Genomic DNA, 17,386 nt, shown 5'->3' with positions numbered 1-17,386 from the left:
CCTGGCCTTCTTTTTCCCAGGTAAAACCCTTTAATTAACCCTTGTATTAAGCCTTGTTTGGTGGAATTTTTGTTGCCATCTTGTTGGTTGCATGTTGAACAAAGACATTAGCCGCCCCACTCCCCATCTTCTACCCATTTTTTGGAGGAGAGAGAGAGAGAGAGAGAGAGAGAGAGAGATGTAATTCCGGTACCGAATAACCTTTGACCTCCGCACCTCCGGCGAGCATTGGAGGCAACTAAGAAAGTTCTCCATATTAGATCTCTTTAGCAAGAAGAGAGTGCAGTCCTTTAAGAGTGTGAGAGTAGATGGAGTGCATGTCTTGTTCTAAACTAAGGCATTCTTTCTCTCAAGATGCAAATCCATTGGTGATCTAGTGAGATGCTTTTCTACATGAGTATTTCTATCGCCGGAAGTTAAACTTCGGCAAGAGATCTTCTCAAGATGGGGAATGTAAAAGAATTCTTGGGTTTCTTGAAAGCTTGTGACCCGAATAGCCCGGAGTTGGTCGCCACTTTTCTCTTTAAACCTACCTTCAAGAGAAACCTTGCTTCTCTCCTTAATGGCTGCCACCTTGATAGTGTAATTCCTCTTACTCATCTCACCAAGTAAGTCTTCCTTCTACTTGATTGTATTGCCCTTTAACATGTTGTTGCTCTTATTTTTAGTGCCCTTTCATTTCTTGCATATATGTTGGAAACTGTTAAGTTTTCAGGTTGGTATTTTAAGTGATGACAATATCCTTATGATGGTTGGTTTCCATGCTAGCTTGTTGGTACACATGCTCAAAATTTGGTGGTGCAACCTTAAGTCTTTCTACACTCTTAAACTTATGTGTAAATCCCAAGTTCCAACCATTCATGGGTTTATAGCTAATGTTTATGTATGGGCATGCTTAAGTTTTAAGCCTTAAATTTGAGAGTGGATTAAAGGCATCCTCTTTATATTTGGCTTGTTTTGGTGTTGTAGTATGGTACTTTAAACATATATGTATATATATATATATATCTATATTTATATACTCTCACTGGTGTTATCATGTCCTTTATTATTTTGGAATCATGATCTTTGGTTCTCATTAGTCATGTTCAATTTGAAGTTCTCTTTCATGGTAAGAGCCTTATTTAGATTTTAATTATTTCCTAGCTATGCTTAATTATTTGAGGAATATAAGTATTTCCTTATTTAACTGTTTATTGATTATTTGATTACCATTGATTTTATACTTAGTATTTTCAATTATTCTTTTTGCTTTGGTTAACAGTGGATGTTTGAAGGTTTTAAATTTTGTTTATTTAATTTATGGTTAATTTTTGTTTATCTTTATATTGTCCCTGAAGCGGAATTTTGAATTTTATCAATATTTCTAAGTATATGTGAGCCTGAGAAATTTTAGAAAATTTTGAACTTGTACTCTGCAAATATTTTGTATCTGAATGTTTTGGTCTCCAAATGAACGATATGCAACCCTGTCAGCTGACCTCGTCGACAAGTAATTTTGGGAAAATGAGACTGCAGTTTCGCACCGTGTCCGTTCGGTGAAATAATTAACGGCCACCTGGTATTCAGTCTCGGGTCACCGAGGGTAAATAAATGATATATGTTATTTTGGCTGGGGTCTGTCACCAAGGAGAAACAAATGACCTTTGGCACTTACAGACGTACTCTTGAATTTGTTACTTTTTGGCTTTGCCCTTTTGATTTTTGAATTTCTGCAAAAACACAAAAACACAAATATTTGTCCTATCTGTATTTTTGATATCATATTTCTGGGTTTTGAATTCCAGTAAATCATATTTTGTAAATATTCTTTATTAGAATATTTCACTATTTATTTTGTATTTGTTTAAACTATGTTTAAACTTTGAATTATACTTAATATCTGAAATCGAGATCCGTAAAGCCTGTTGTTTTAAAACAATTTCTGGAGGATCTTGAAAGATTGTCTGTTGAAAGATTGTCTGTAGATGTTGTCTGTTGTAAATTTTAAGTTCTTGTTATTGTCTATCCCTTGTAGAGTTTGTAATCCTATAACTCAGTTGGGTTATTTTAGTTTTGCCGGTCTTGAATCAGATTATGAGGCCAGGCCTATGGGGTTCACACCTTGTGGGTCTGCGGCCGTTTGTCTGCGCACCGGGTTCGGGGCGTAAAAGGTGTGGACGTGCTCTAAACCTTCAATTGCATCCCCTCGGGCGATCAGGACCTGAGCCGCGCTCAACGTCAAGGCCCGGAGAAGCGGATGGGGGTATTTGAAGTGGTTCTTTGCCTTTGTCTTCACGAGGGATCTGATGAGTACTTCGAGTTGATGAAGAAGGGTGGTGCAACTCCTGAGATCTTAGGGGATTCGACGAGGCAGGGAAACGATCGTCCGAAGTGTTCTTCTGAGAAGTTGTCAACGGAGTCGGTCCTTGGATGATTTTGGACCTCAAGACTGAAACTCCATCGTCTGACTTTGAAGCTACGAACACCCACATCAACGATCATCTCAATTGGAAAAGCTGTCTCTCCAAGCCCGGGATAAATATCATTATCCATTCTTTTTTTTATATCATTTTATTTTATTTTTTTATTTTTTTACGAAAGACTTTTTTTATTTTTCGGATTTATTATTATTATTTTTTAATTCTCGGATTTATTTGCTATTTTTATAATAAATCCGATTTATTTATTTATTTATTTTTATTTTCGGATTTATATATATATATATATAAATTTAAAATCCAATATCTTCTTAACAAATCGGATTTATCATCATTTATCCGCTGGCTCTTCTTTTTCTTTTTCATTCATTTTTTTATTTATTATTATTTTTCATATTTAAAAAAATCCAATCATTTTAAATTCTAACCAACTCCAAATGATTATAAATTTTTTTTTACAGATATTGTGCGATTATTAAGGGTTTATCTTTCTTTTTTTATTGGATTTATATTTTTTTTAAAAATCTGCTAACCATCATTGTTTTATTTTATCGGAATTTAAAAAAAAGATATTGCTAGATTTTTTTTTTTTAAAAGATTATCACCCTTTTTTATAATTATCTTTCTTAATTTATTTATGTCACCGAATAAAAGTATATTTTAGAAAAATTCCACATAAACAGAACTTCTTAAGCTATCTTTAGGAATTAAAACTGTCTAACATGTGGTACAATGATCATGTTCCCTTTCATGACAAACTAAGATTTAGAATTTAATCAGAAATATATATATCTACAATCAGCTTTGGTATTTTAGGATTTCAAGATATAACACTTAATTTGTAGATGAAGATGATGCAATTCAACAGATGATTCACGGTCAAAGATTCAGCTTCAAGGTTGTTTTCAACTCTTATTAAGTATCAAGTTCTTATTTATGTGTTTACACTGTCTAGTATTAACATCCACAATTTGAAATAACAATATTTCTACAATGGAGAACATGTCTATATATAAAAATGATTGCAGAATATGTATAGGTCCAAGAATTATACAAACTTAATCTAAACTGAATCATTCTCATTATACCATTTGGTAATACAGAAATGATCATGCCGTGGGTGTTAATTACAATGGCTTCAAGCAAACAACTCATGACCTTCAAGAATTAAAGAAAGATTCATAGAAAGACAGATCTACAAAGAAAAATTTGGAACTAGCCAACCAAGAGTATCCCACTGATCAATACCATGGAACTCCTCGAGATAACAATTAATATCTGGCTTCTCGGCACAAAACACACCAGGCTCTTCAGAATCATTTGTCAACTTAGTCAAGAACATACTCTCATTCCTGCATCCTTGGTACCTCTTTGCGTTGGTTCCAATACCCAAACTAATCCCCAAGAACATCAAATCTTCTACTCCAAGCTTTACCATTTCAAGCCTCTCCTTCTCAAAATCCACCTTCAAGAACTCATAATAAGTATCCTCCCCATCCACATGCATTCGGACCATATGAAGATAGCCAGATAACTCGACCAGATAAGTCAACCTCTGAAAAATGTCATAAAAGGACTCACCGATATCAACTGAGTCCACTGGCAATGCCAGTGGGACATTAACAATCATTCCAGTCCCACCATTGGCTTCAAGATCAAGACGGTAAAGTGCCTTATTGGAACACAAGTAGAAATAACCCTTGTAAAAGACAATGTCACTAAAGTGACACCCATCAGACAAGAGTGTTTTCCATGAAATGCTGCTCATCTTGAAGACGTCAACTTGATTGTGAGACCGTGAGATGGCCGCAAAGACACATTGTGGATCGGTTGGTGGGGCAGAGAGTGCAAGCTTTACCTGAAAATGAAGACCTCTAAACTTCTTATTTTTTCGGTACTGTGCACTGTGCTTAGGGAGCAAGATTTGGTGGCCGGTGATGGGGTTGATGAGGTATAGCTTGGAGGCAGGATCAAGAAAGGCAAGATAGCCATGGGAGGAGCCGCAGAAGATAGAGCCAAACTCGAAGGAAGATTTGGGGAGGTGGATGAGAAGGTTGATGTCGATGTCAAAGAACATAACTGAGGTGCGGCGTTGCAAGTTGGTATGGTTGGCGAGGATGACGAAGGGGAGTTTTGGACGTGGGGAGATGGTGCTCCAGGTGGTGCAGGTGGAACGGAAGAAGACGTGGGCGATTGCGTCAAGTTGAGATGCGATGATGGAGAGAGGAAGCTTGGGAAGAGAGGACCAGTCTCGCACTTCATTAGTACTTGGCTTCTTCTGCTTCTTGGACGTCATGGCCCGGCCGGTTCTTCTCCTTCTTTCTTCTTACGTTTTCAGTAGCAGTGGAGTGTCATAACACTGTCTGTCTGTGTCTCTCTCTCCTCTCTACACACACATATATATATATAGATTATATTTATGTGTAATGTCACTGTCATTCAAAATAATTCAAGAAAAAGAATAGCCCTATGATATTAAAGTACAGTGAAATAGATGCCCTTAGATAATGGTATTGTTTATCTACTATTATAATTCTCTTATAGATATATTGTATATATATTTGAGATTTAAAATGGAAAACTGCACACTCAAAAGTGAAAACATGAAATTTTTTTAGAAAATAAAAAGAAAAGACAATAAACACCCATTAAAAACACATGAAAATAAGTTTTATTTTTTTTTTAATTTTCCATTTCGTAGCAATTGTTAAAGTGTCCTTATGTTGAATTTGAAATTCAATAAAAAACTATTGGTAATCCAATAGTAACTTACTCCAAAGTGCGTAAAATGGCGAGGCTCGAAGCCTTACTCTCATAGCACTATTACTATTCTCTTTTGATGCATTCAATCAAATAGAAAGCCAAATCTATCTATTAGAATACTGGACACTAATAGGAGAATGATATTTTAAATTTGTACAGAACAAGTGTGTTTGCTATTAATACCACAACAAACATACAGAAACTATGGCGCATAGGATCAACTCTATAAGCAAGTGCAATATAGTAATATTTGAGAATCGACCGATAATGATGACAAAGAATATTTGAATAAGAATTTTCACAATTCCCTTTATACCGATTATGTCAAGGCTCTGCTTTACTTGGTTTCTCCCAGCTGAAAAGGTGGCATTCAAATTAATCCATAACATATAATCAATCTCGTGGGGAAGGTTTAAAAAAATGGAATTTCTTGTCCACCTTAAGAAGATTTAATTATTTATACATCATGCCATTTGACAAAACAATACCTTCCAATGGACTCAATTTATGTGTAAGTAGTTATTTAATACGATATCAAAAGGAAACATCAGAAAGTGGGAAGTTTTCATTTAGTGAAATAAGAAATAGAATTCTTACACTCAATATTTATAAGGAACAAGAAATGAAGTCTTAGAATCCGTTTGATTCATTCATAAGAACAACACAAGCGGTACAGTATAGAACAAATGGTTGAAGTACAGTACAAGTGCTTATACTATTCTATATATGTTTGTTGTTTATTGGATAACCCAAATTTTTTTGTGTTGTTTGGTTTTTGATTTACAAAAGTATAGAACTAAAATTTATAAATTTACTATAATACATTTTTATTGTTCTATATTTGTTTTACAATATAAGAGTGTTCCGCACAATATTTTTTTGCAAATCCAAAGATTTGATCCAAACAAAACACGATTTAAAAAAACCTTCAATCCACAACCAACAAACTCCCATTAAAATCCTAATAAAAAAAACAAATAAATAGATAAATAAATAAATAAATAAATAATGCAATCACAATGCTCTAGAATAAAGAACTTAAAAAATAAATCTTATCTTCATTAAAAAAGAAAAAAAAGTTAATTACCTAGTGAAACCTAACTACCTCATCAACGCATGGTTTTGCCTCCTTGTGCAGTGGTTGGACACTTGGGCCAGCCTCATCATGAATTAGAGATGGATTTTCACATTGTCATCAAACCCGAATGTAGAACAAAGCTAGAACCTATGTCTTCAAAATCCCGAAATCCTTGATCCCACCAATTAGTTTGTTGTGGTAATTTATTAACTAAAAATTATTGTTTTTTATGCCACATTGTCTCCCCATGACATGTTTAGTTGAAGTAATTAGTTATGAGTCCTTTGCGGCAAAGGTGAAGTATCACTTCATCCAAGCTAAAAAATTCAAATTATCACACTTCTTAACCTTATTAAAGACCCATCCATTTGATTAGGTTGTGAGCTTGCATACTTAATAAATTCAATTACACCCATAATAAACTCATCTGTTAGTGCACCATAACTGGGTAAATTCTTGTTATGCATTTATTTTCTTGAATCTCTTAATGATATCGTCCCTGAAATCAAATATGACTAGGTAGGTTCACATACAAGAAATTTGCGGCACATTTTGCTTAATATTGCGACCAAAAAAAAACAGTGTCGCAAAATATCCGAAAAACAGCACAAATTCAGACCATTTTCCCAACTCATGCAGAATCAACAAATCAAATGATGCAAGCTAATAGAATAATACAATAATCATCACTAATTTCAAGCAATAACATATAACATAAGTTAGTTAATGCAACACTTATAACTCAAATCACAACAAAAGTTGCTAAATACATTAAATCAAACCCTAAAAGCAAAATTAAGAGAATAACGAGGAGAGAGAGAGATACCAACTTATATCACCAAGAATAAAGTTTCGTGGCACTAATACCAAATTGTCATGCTTGATTTGTTAAGAAATCATCAAAACTTGTGAAGGAAGGGAAGAAGGGTGAAGGTAGAGGGCTAAAAATAAGCTGTATATGTTGGAGCTATCTTCTAGTTGCCCACAAACCAAATCCCACCATTTTGGCTAGGAGAAATATATTTTTTTTATTGCTAAACTCTGCGACATATTTTATGGCATCAAAAGATAGTTGCAAACAATGTGTCACAAACCAATTACATGTTCTATTTATAATATTCACTCGAATATGTTGAAAAAAACATCACAAATTTATTCAAATAAGCAATACCTTTCAATTGCACGCAAAATATGTTCATGTATGCAGCACTTTACAATATTTGTCTAGAATACCTTCGGGACAAAAATATTAGGACACATTTTGCGACATTCTCGGATGGTAATTTATTTATAATGCAATTGATTTTTTGTATGACATTTTTGGTTTTTTGTCACACATTATTATAGTTTGTGTCGCAAATTTATAATATTTTATGCATTATAAATTTAAGTATTACAAATAACGTTTTTTTTCTTATTGTGAATACATAGAAAAATTATTTAACAATTGTAATTTGAATTGAGTTATGTAAGCATCATACCAAGAGATCATGAAACAAGTTTTTGAAATTAAGTGGTGTTGAATTTGTAATTCAACAATAGGGTACAATAGCAATTGTTATGTATGAAAAATAAAGAAAAGGAAAATCAAAACGATTTTTTAAATTTTTTTTAAAGGTGTTTGTTTATTTATTTATTGAAATTTTTTTCATATATATATATATATATATTCACTTTTAAGTGTGCTGTTTTCTCTTTTTAATCTCCAATATATCATAGTTTTTAATTGTCTCCACTTGGAGAAATTCATGATGGTCCTAATCGAACCAATTACTGAACGATAGCATTATCCAAGGGCATCTATTTCACTGTGCTTTTGATATTTTAGGGCTATTCTTTCTCATGTTCTATGTAGTAATGGCATAGATAAACCTTAAAAAATATATATCTTATGGAAAGAGACAGATCGAGTTATTCTTATTATTGAGTTTTAAGTGACTGTGGCATAGATAAACCCAATATAATATGTATATAGATAGTCTATAAAGAGAGAGAAAGAGTTAATCATATACACTACACCAAATTTTAGTTTTAGAGGGGGTTTTTAGAAACCCCTCCATAATTATGTTATATATAATTTTTTTAAATAAATTATAGCCGGTTTTAAAAACCCCCACAAATTAAAAAAAAATAAACAAAACTCTCTCTCTCTCCACTCACTCTCACTCTCACTCTCACTCACACCCACACACACATGCACACTCCTCTCTTTCTCGTTCTCCAACACTCACTCGCCCGATCTTTAATGATCTTCGCCGCACCACCGCACAGCCACATCAACGACCGCACCGCCGCACAGCCGCATCGACGATGGCCTCCACCGATTTGATGTGCGGTGCTAATCTTCGCCACACCGCCGCAACACCGTCGGTGAGTTCTAAACCCCATGAGAAAGGCATTCTCATCCCAGAGACTTTTTTTAGGGTTTCTTCTCAATTGATATGCTACTGAGCTTAATTAAGGCTTGAAGGTTGAGGTTGTGATGTTTATGTGGGGGTGGAGGTTGTTGGGAGGAGGATGGTGGAAAGGAGGAGGAGGAGGAGGAGTAGGGAGTTATGAGGATGGGAGACTTTTTTTTGGAGGATGGTGTTGATGATGGTGTGGAAATTTGGGAGGAAGTGAATTAATAGAGGATCTTGATGTTTATTGGTTTATCTTTAATCAGTTATTAGTTTTACAATAATTGATTCAATAGTTTGGTTCCCTAATTTATCTCATATTGGTGTTGAATTTTGAATCATTCAAACAAACGCTGATTTCTAACCTGTTATTGCAAGCTATGTTCCTCTGTTTTCTTTTAAGTTTTTTATTAAAGACTTAAAAACATTTATAACCTTGGCTTATATATATATATCCTTTTAGGATGTTTCTACAAAAGAGTACTAGTTATCTTATTTCATATTAATTACATTTATTTTGTCTCTTAAACTTGATACATTCTGAAGCATTTTTAAGTATGATTTTCCATGAGAAATCAAATTCTAAGAACATTTCTAACCTTTGGCTTTCAGTTGAAGTTATAATGGTTATTAGATGTTGTAGTTCTGTAATTGCTGCATTTTTTTTATTATCAATATATAGAATATAAGCTTATAGAAAATGCTTCTATTATGCTATCTCAGAATATCAAGTTTGATGCTTGTAGGTTGCTTGAAATCAATATATGGACTTCATACATGCAGGATTGAAAGTATAGCCCATGGGAAAGTTGCACTAGTAGATGAACTACAGTTTCAAGGTGTCTCTAACCACATGGACTTCTAAGGAAGGTAATTTCTAATTTCAAGGTATATCTAATCCAGCAATATAAGGATATCATTCTGGAATTCATCTTAAGGAAGGGTTTTTCTTTTGCTAAAGTAAGCTCATGAAACTATAACACTATTCTCTTGTCTATTTCCATGATTGAATGTTGTTCACTTGTTTGTCTATAAATTATTCTTATCATTATTATGGATGCTCTTGACTTACTGTCCTTAGTTTCATGCAAGAGTTCTTTAATAGTGTGTAAGCTTATGAATTGTCTCAGTGTGTGTCCATTCCTTAGGTGGACCCCAGAGAAAATTAATGTCAAGATTGGATTTATTCTGGTTAGAATAGGACTTATTTATTGTGAAATTTCCAATAAAGTAATAATAAGGCCAAGAATACCTTGATGGATAATCCTTGAATTTTATGAATTAATCAATTAGTGTTCCTGATGCACTGATTTAACAATGAATTATCCAGAATAAACTGCAAAGATCTATAAATCTGCAGTTTTACTGGTCTCAGAGATTTAGACATGGTAAGTTTAAATATTACAGCCTAAATTCCCCCATAAAGTGTGTTAGGGAGTGTAAGCAAAAGCCGGAAAACTTGCTGTGCAGATAAATAATACATCTATGATAAATGTCGATAAAATTAACAAAATGTAGTTCACTTCAGTACTCATTGAAGTGTATCTAACTAACTTTCCAGACAATGTAAGTAGTGGTAAACATTACAGTACTGATAAATATGAAGGAGAATGCAATGAACCACAAATTGGAACCGCCGGAAAAATTGAAAGTCAGACCTTGTTTTGGTAGCCCTCACTTCTTATCATCTAACAAGTCTGAGGAAGCTTCAAGAAGGCCAGGCCGCTTTCCCTTGTTGCTCTCTCTCAATGTGATGCAGTAGTTAAACAAGAAATCTATCCACGAGATTTCTCTAAGTAGATGCAGAAATTGGTTTCATACTTTTTCAGCCCCCAAAATGACATTGATGCTAACTACTCAAAGGGAAAAAAAGAAGACAATCTACAGCCCTAAGAAATGAAAAGACAAAAATACCCCAAAAAAGCTAGCTATAATTTACATGGGTCCTGATAGTCATTGTGAAATTAAATAACTTTCTAATCATGGAGCTTATTATATAGATAAATCTATACATATACAAAGGCAAGAAAGTCAACCTTACCTTTATTATTATGTGTTCCAATTAGAAAAAACATAAATAATCAAGATTGGGGTTAATAAAAAAAAAATCTAGATGATTTATCGTGCCATTAATTACTGTATAGTACTCATAATTTTTATTTCTAATGCATTTTAATATTACACTTTTTCTAATGCATTCAAGCATATGCAAGCACCACTTGTCCAGTCATGCTTATGTAGCAATAGATAGACTTTATTTTACTTGTTTGCATTTTATGCAGTTATAACGTTACAAAATCCTTTATCAAGTCATTGAAGTCTTTCTCTCAATTCCTTTTTTAGTTTATCTTTCCTTTGCACGTTTTCACATTCAAGCTCATCATCATCTTCATGACTAATTGGTGCTTCAATCACACTAAGGGCATTTCTTTGCAGCTTTACTTCAATGCCATTTGTTAGAACCTGAAAGCTTATGAATCAGGTAAATGCTGAATGACTTGATACACATGAATTTCATCAGATAAACTGCCTTCCTTGACAAGATTATATTAGTACGTTCCTCACTTATAAGCACAAAACAAAGAAATACAAAAGGCAATTGATTATGCTTATGAATACAAAAATCAGAGAAAATCATCTCTCTAATACAAACATAAAAATCTTCAAAAGCTATTGAATTTCTGGACCATGATAATGAACCAAAGAGTACAAATCTCTAGTAGAGAATATTAGGCCATGAGAGCCAAAACATTATGCAATAGGAAGAAAAATTATTGACTGTAGAAATATCAACTAACTCATACAACGCAGTGCATACACAATTTTTTCAACTCATATGGACATGTTGAAGTAAGATAGTGACATGACTTTTTTATCTGACCAAGTTTTATGGATTGTGAAATTGTTATTGCAATCTAATAAATATGAAACTTGAGTAAGAAAACTCATGGCTGGAGGATCAAAAATCTTGAAGATTTTGGAGCTACTAGAAGGTCATACTTCTTCACATCACGAATCAACTGGGCAAGAAAATGATGCTAGTACACAAGAAAAGCAGTCCCGACATAGAGGAAAGACAGTAATAGCAAATGTCTGGACATCAACGGAAAAATTTATATTTAAGGTAGATAAATATGGTGTCCCGTGCACCAAAGATGCTGCCACGCTAAGTTCTTTCCTTAGTGTGCTTGCAAAGAATGGTGCTTATGCTCCAATCAACATTCCAAATTGGAGACACGAAGATTTTACTCCATACAAATCGAAATGTCTAAAACTCCTAATGGTAATTTTTCCCAATATTTTTGTTGTTATCTTTTTTTTTCTTATCACATATTCATGGTTAATGTTGCTTGTTATTATTAAATTAATGCTTGATGACAGACAAAATTTTGTGGCTCAAGAGGTTTGTTGGTTTTTAGCTTTGAAGTATAGTATTCTTTGCAATCAGATGTTGACATTAATAGTAGTTTTACTAGAGAATTTTGTTGGATTATCTTATGATTCTCTGTTAAATTTTTTGTTAACCTGCACAATTTTTTTTTTAGTAATAATAATCATGCATGCTTGAAACTAAAAAGTTACTAGAATAGCAGGTCTGGCAACAATATACTACCTACCTTTTACGTTGTCCTGTCATTTTGAGGATGTATCTTATTAATACTTCAAAATTTGGAGTTATGGTTGGTAGATGAGGATGTGGTTATATTTTAATTTCACCTTTAGAAGCCTTGTTTGTTTCTATTGTTGCTTGATGATGTTTACTATCTTCTTATGGACTTTAATCAATTAATGCTGATCATTATTCACCTATGAACTCTGAAAGATTCAAGGTTATAAAGCCATTTGCCATGAGCAATATAGGCTGTAATTGGCTATACTATTTTCAAGATTTTAGATTTAAAGCCATTTGCCATGAGCAATAAAGCCCATAATTGGCTTGAATCCATAACTATACATGCGACAATTTTTTTTTGTTAATACACCAGATTTATTTCTAAGTTGTTCGTCCTCATTTAAATATTTCCTTGTAGGTATTAGAAACTATTCTTGTCGACTTTTGTGCTAGGTCTGTTTACTATTATTAGTGTTAATGCCATAAATGTTGGCAATATTGAGCAATATATTTTTAGGTTGAAACTTTCTACTAATTTTCAAATTTTCTTGAGAAAAGAATACTTTGGGAAAGAACATTACTCCACATCAAAGAATCAGTAAACTTATCATGTAATTCTGAAGAGCAATCATGCTTGTTTCTTCTTCCTTACCTTTCAAAGTAGTATATTTAAATGTCTAACCTGAATGGTGTAGGACAAGATTTTAAACCATGAAATTCTTATTTTCCAATCAGATGTTGACAGTAATAGTAGTTTAACAATTCTGTGATATTTTATTAACATCACATTTCATATTGGATCAATTTTCAAACAAGAAGTTACACTGACATTGATTAATTTAACAACATTAGGTAGCTGTTTGTGTGTTTCAAACTCGTGAAGCTTCCAAATTAGACCTAATCGATTGCCTATTCTGAGAAGCATATATGATTACTTGTTTGTCTTGGAGAATGACGTTTGAATCTATATCTAAATATAATGATTGTATTTAAAGGTTGGGGTTGTCCTCCCATTCTCATCTAGTTTGGGTTCCTTCCTTCTGAAAATTTATTGTTTTGGTTCTTTGCTGCATTGTCTATCTTTCCTCAAAGACTCAAGTCTGAACACAACACAATCCTTCTTGAATCTGTAATTTCTAATCTTTTTTATCCCTTATTACAGCTGAGAGATTTAATATTTTTAAATCTTTCAAAACTGATCGAAATCCTTCGTGTCGTATACATTCACCAAAAGATCTTGGTGCCTTTGTTGCCCCTTGTCATTTTGTTCTATTCTATGATCACCATTGACTCCCAGTCTCCTGCTCCTGGTAACCTACATGATCAGCATGCACTTCTCTCCTTTAAGTCCTGGATCTTTGGAATCATCTCACCATTCTTAGGAAATATATTTTGGAGTATTTGTGATAATGAGTATTTCCTAATCAATAAAGGAAAACACTTTTCCCAGTTATAACCACCTCATTAGTATTTTGTGATAATTTTTTTGTAACTTGTTTCCAACTTATTTCCTAATTAATCATGCATTCATGGTCTCTAACTTGCTTCATTTATATGTTTTTGTAGATTTTGGAGAATTCATAGTTAAATATCAAGAGGGTTGAAGATGAATAAGATAGAAAGCTTTTTACTTTGTGTAATTAACCCAAAAAATATTTTGTAATGAAAATACATGAATAGTGTAAAACTCTTTGTATTTTGTTATTAATTAAAATACATTGCACTTTAGCTCATAACTTGTCAATAAAAGTCAATAAACTTGAATTTAGGATACGTTTGAATGTATTGAAAGATTTATGTTTTTGATTTACAGGTTAAACAAATTTATTTATTATTAGCAGGAAAATAAATTAAAATTTAATTCAATTCAATTAATAAATAAATTTAGAGGTGGTTATAACCACCTCTAAAAATATGAACATGTAAGAAATTATTAGCTATAGAGGCGGTTATAACCGCCTCTAAAATTATTGAGAAGTAATGAAACTTAATAGCTATAGAGGTGGTTATAACCACCTCTAAAACCATTGAGGATGGATGAAAATTTAGTAGCTATGGCGGCGGTTATAACTGCCTCTACCACTTATAATTTGTATAGTTGCTATAGAGGCTGTTATAACCACCTCTAAAACTATTGGAAGGCAATGAAAACTTAGTAGCTATAGAGGCGGTTATAACCGTCTCTACTCTTGTTATTAAAAACCGCTTCGGTAGATGAAACTTACCCCAATGGTTGATACAAACCGGCTCTAAAGTGTAGAGCCGGCTTGATACGAAGCGGTTTAGAGGCGGGTAAAAAAAACCAACACTATACCTATAGAGCGGTTATAACCGCCTCTATAGGGCTTCAAAACCGCCTCAAAAACACTTTTTTTGTGTAGTGATATATATATATCTCAGACCTTAAGATAAAGAAGAGCTAGAGCTGGGCCATGATGATGTCCAAGAAAGAGAAGGAGCGGCGTAGCAATGAAGTACGAGACTGGTCCTCTATTCCGAAGCTTTCTCTCTCCTTCATCTCATCTCAACTCGACCCCATCTCCCACGTCTTCTTCCGTTCCACTTGCTCTGCATGGCGCGCCTTCTCCCCACATCCAAAACTTCCCCTCATCATCCTCGCCAACCACACCATCATAAAACGCTACACCTCCATGACCTTCTTCAACATCGATTTCAACCTTCTTTTCTGTCTTCCAAACTGCTCGTTTGAGTTTAGCTCCCACTTCTGCATCTACTCCTATGGATATCATGTCTTTCTTGATCCTGCCTCCAAGCTATACCTCATCATGTGAGTAATAATCAATCTAATCAAATTAGGGTTAGAAAAAATCGTTCTAATCAAATTAGGACTATCAATTACAATTAATTGATATTTAATGAACAATTGATTAATTATCAAGATCGATCACATGAACACATGAATACATGTGAAAAATCAGGATTACCTCACAGAGATTTCACAAGCGCAAAATCCTCTAACGCACACACGCAAGGTTCTCGAATTTTCACCCTTGATCCAGAATAAGTGATGGCTTCTTTTGCTCCAAGCAACTAATGTGAATATTAGGGTTTTTGCCGTAGCCGTCTTTTGATGGCAATCACAAATTAATTAATTGAGAAACCCTAATCTCATATCACATCGGGAGTAAATATATTCGGGTAAGGTTAGAACCCGTTTGGGATCACTACATCTTTAGCAAATTAGTCCATACTAATTTTATAATCACAATCATGTCCATAAACAAATTGCAATTTAATCCAAAGATTAGAGATATTCATATGTGAGACCCCAATATAATATTTTACATATTAGTCCTTCTATCAATAAATATTCCATATAAGTGGCATTGTCGATCTCCACTCATATGTGTGTTACTTTAGACTATTGGACATAAAATAATTTAAGAAAAATGTACAATAATATATATTTTATATATAATAAAATACTTTCAAACAATTAACTGGCCGGATTTATCCAACACATTAGAAACACAATCTAGAATATTCTCTCCTACAATAGGAGTGATAGATCCCATCTTGGATGACTACAAACCTTCATGTATTTATTATATAACCCAATATGTCTGTATATAGCCTGTAATTAGCATCACCGATTGACAATATCAAAGTAATATAATTTATACATAAGATTTAATAACATCCTCAGGTAATAAGGACTTTCTATAACAAAATAACTCTTTTGTTCTATAACAGTGTTTGGTCTAAGAGTTCTGTATGATCCAGTTCAATATTTGTCAACTACAAATATCCACAATGTTACTAAGAGTCTCTACTCTAGTGGCTGAGACATACCACTCTATCACATATAATAGTACAACATGTGACAACCAATAATGAATACAAAATCATATTTTATCTCATAGGTTGTGAACTATTATGGGTTGCAAGAAACATAGATAATCATGTCTCACTTTAATGATCTCTATCATTAATTTGAAATCTATACAATGCAAGCCCATAATAATATATCATCAAACATGAATAATACAATACCCATAATTATGCATTCAATGAAATATAACTATTTTATTATTAAACAATAACTAAAATTGGTTTTGTAGGGCATACTAGTATTTCACATCAATCCCATCACTGGCCACCAAATCAAGCTCCCTAAGCACAACGCACAGTATCGAAAAAATAAGAAGTTTAGAGCTCTTCACTTTCAGATAAATCTTGCACTCTCTGCCCCACCAACCGATCCACAATGTGTCTTTGTGGCCATCTCACGGTCTCACAATCAAGTTGACGTCTGCAAGATGAGTAGCATTTCATGGAAAATATTCTTGTCTGATGAGTGTCAATTTAAGGACATTGTCTTTTACAAGGGTTATTTCTACTTGTGTTCCAATAAGGCACTTTATCGTCTTGATCTTGAAGCCAATGGTGGTACTGGAATGATTGTTAATGTCCCACTGGCATTACCAGTACTAGACTCAAGTAAGATTGATAAGGTCTTTTATGACAAGTTTCTGATGAAGACTTATCTGGTCAAGTTATCTGGCTATCTTCATATGGTCCTTATGTATTATGACAGTGGGAAGGATACTTCTTATGAGTTCTTGAAGGTGAACTTTGAGAAGGAAAGGCTTGAAATGATGCAGCTTGGAATAGAGGATTTGATGTTCTTGGGGATTAGTTTGGGTATTGGAACCAATGCAAGGAGGTACAAAGGATGCAGGAATAAGGGTATGTTCTTGACTAAGTTGACATATGACATGGAAGAGCCTGGTGTGTTTTGTGTTGAGAATTTAAATATTAAATGTTATCTCAAGGAGTTCCATGGTATTGATCAGTGAGATACCCTTGTGTTGGCTAGCGCCCAATTTTTTTGTGTAGATTTGTCTTGTGTATTGATCTTTGTTTCATTCTTGAAAGTCATGAGAGTTTGCTTGAAGCCATTGTAATTAACACCTAATGCATGGTTTTTGTATTACCAAATGGCACTACACTAGAAAAGGGTTTTAGAGGTGGTTTTCAAACCCTATAGAAGCTGTTTTAACCGCCTCCATAGCTTTAGCGATGGTTTTTTAACCCATCTCTAAACCGCCTCGTATAAAGCCGACTCTACACATTACAGCCAGTTTATATC

The 17,386-nt window shown here is 33.6% G+C and overlaps 2 protein-coding genes across 2 annotated transcripts; one reads left to right on the top strand and one right to left on the bottom strand.

Annotated features, from left to right (window-relative positions):
- Positions 1-3,615: 3,615 nt before the first annotated feature.
- On the bottom strand, positions 3,616-4,716 carry LOC120276126. The gene has a single exon (XM_039282856.1). It carries the CDS (start codon positions 4,714-4,716, stop codon positions 3,616-3,618), a length of 1,101 nt encoding a protein of 366 aa, XP_039138790.1.
- A 9,989-nt stretch (positions 4,717-14,705) lies between these two features.
- On the top strand, positions 14,706-17,093 carry LOC120276125. Its single transcript, XM_039282855.1, has 2 exons — positions 14,706-15,023; positions 16,356-17,093. Exons 1-2 carry the CDS (start codon positions 14,706-14,708, stop codon positions 17,091-17,093), a joined length of 1,056 nt encoding a protein of 351 aa, XP_039138789.1.
- The last annotated feature ends 293 nt before the right edge of the window (positions 17,094-17,386 follow it).

The sequence above is a fragment of the Dioscorea cayenensis genome, chromosome 14, assembly GCF_009730915.1.
Source record: "Dioscorea cayenensis subsp. rotundata cultivar TDr96_F1 chromosome 14, TDr96_F1_v2_PseudoChromosome.rev07_lg8_w22 25.fasta, whole genome shotgun sequence".
Taxonomy (NCBI): domain Eukaryota; kingdom Viridiplantae; phylum Streptophyta; class Magnoliopsida; order Dioscoreales; family Dioscoreaceae; genus Dioscorea; species Dioscorea cayenensis.
The sequence above is the reverse complement of the archived record's forward strand: the minus strand, read 5'-3'. Positions and strand labels throughout refer to the sequence as shown.

Bases quoted from the DNA above. Each gene is read 5' to 3' on its own strand.
- LOC120276126 (XM_039282856.1), bottom strand. From the start codon at position 4,716: ATGACGTCCAAGAAGCAGAAGAAGCCAAGTACTAATGAAGTGCGAGAC.
- LOC120276125 (XM_039282855.1), top strand. From the start codon at position 14,706: ATGATGATGTCCAAGAAAGAGAAGGAGCGGCGTAGCAATGAAGTACGA. The intron at 15,024-16,355 runs GTCTTTCTTGAT...TTGGTTTTGTAG, and splicing joins TCTACTCCTATGGATATCAT to GGCATACTAGTATTTCACAT.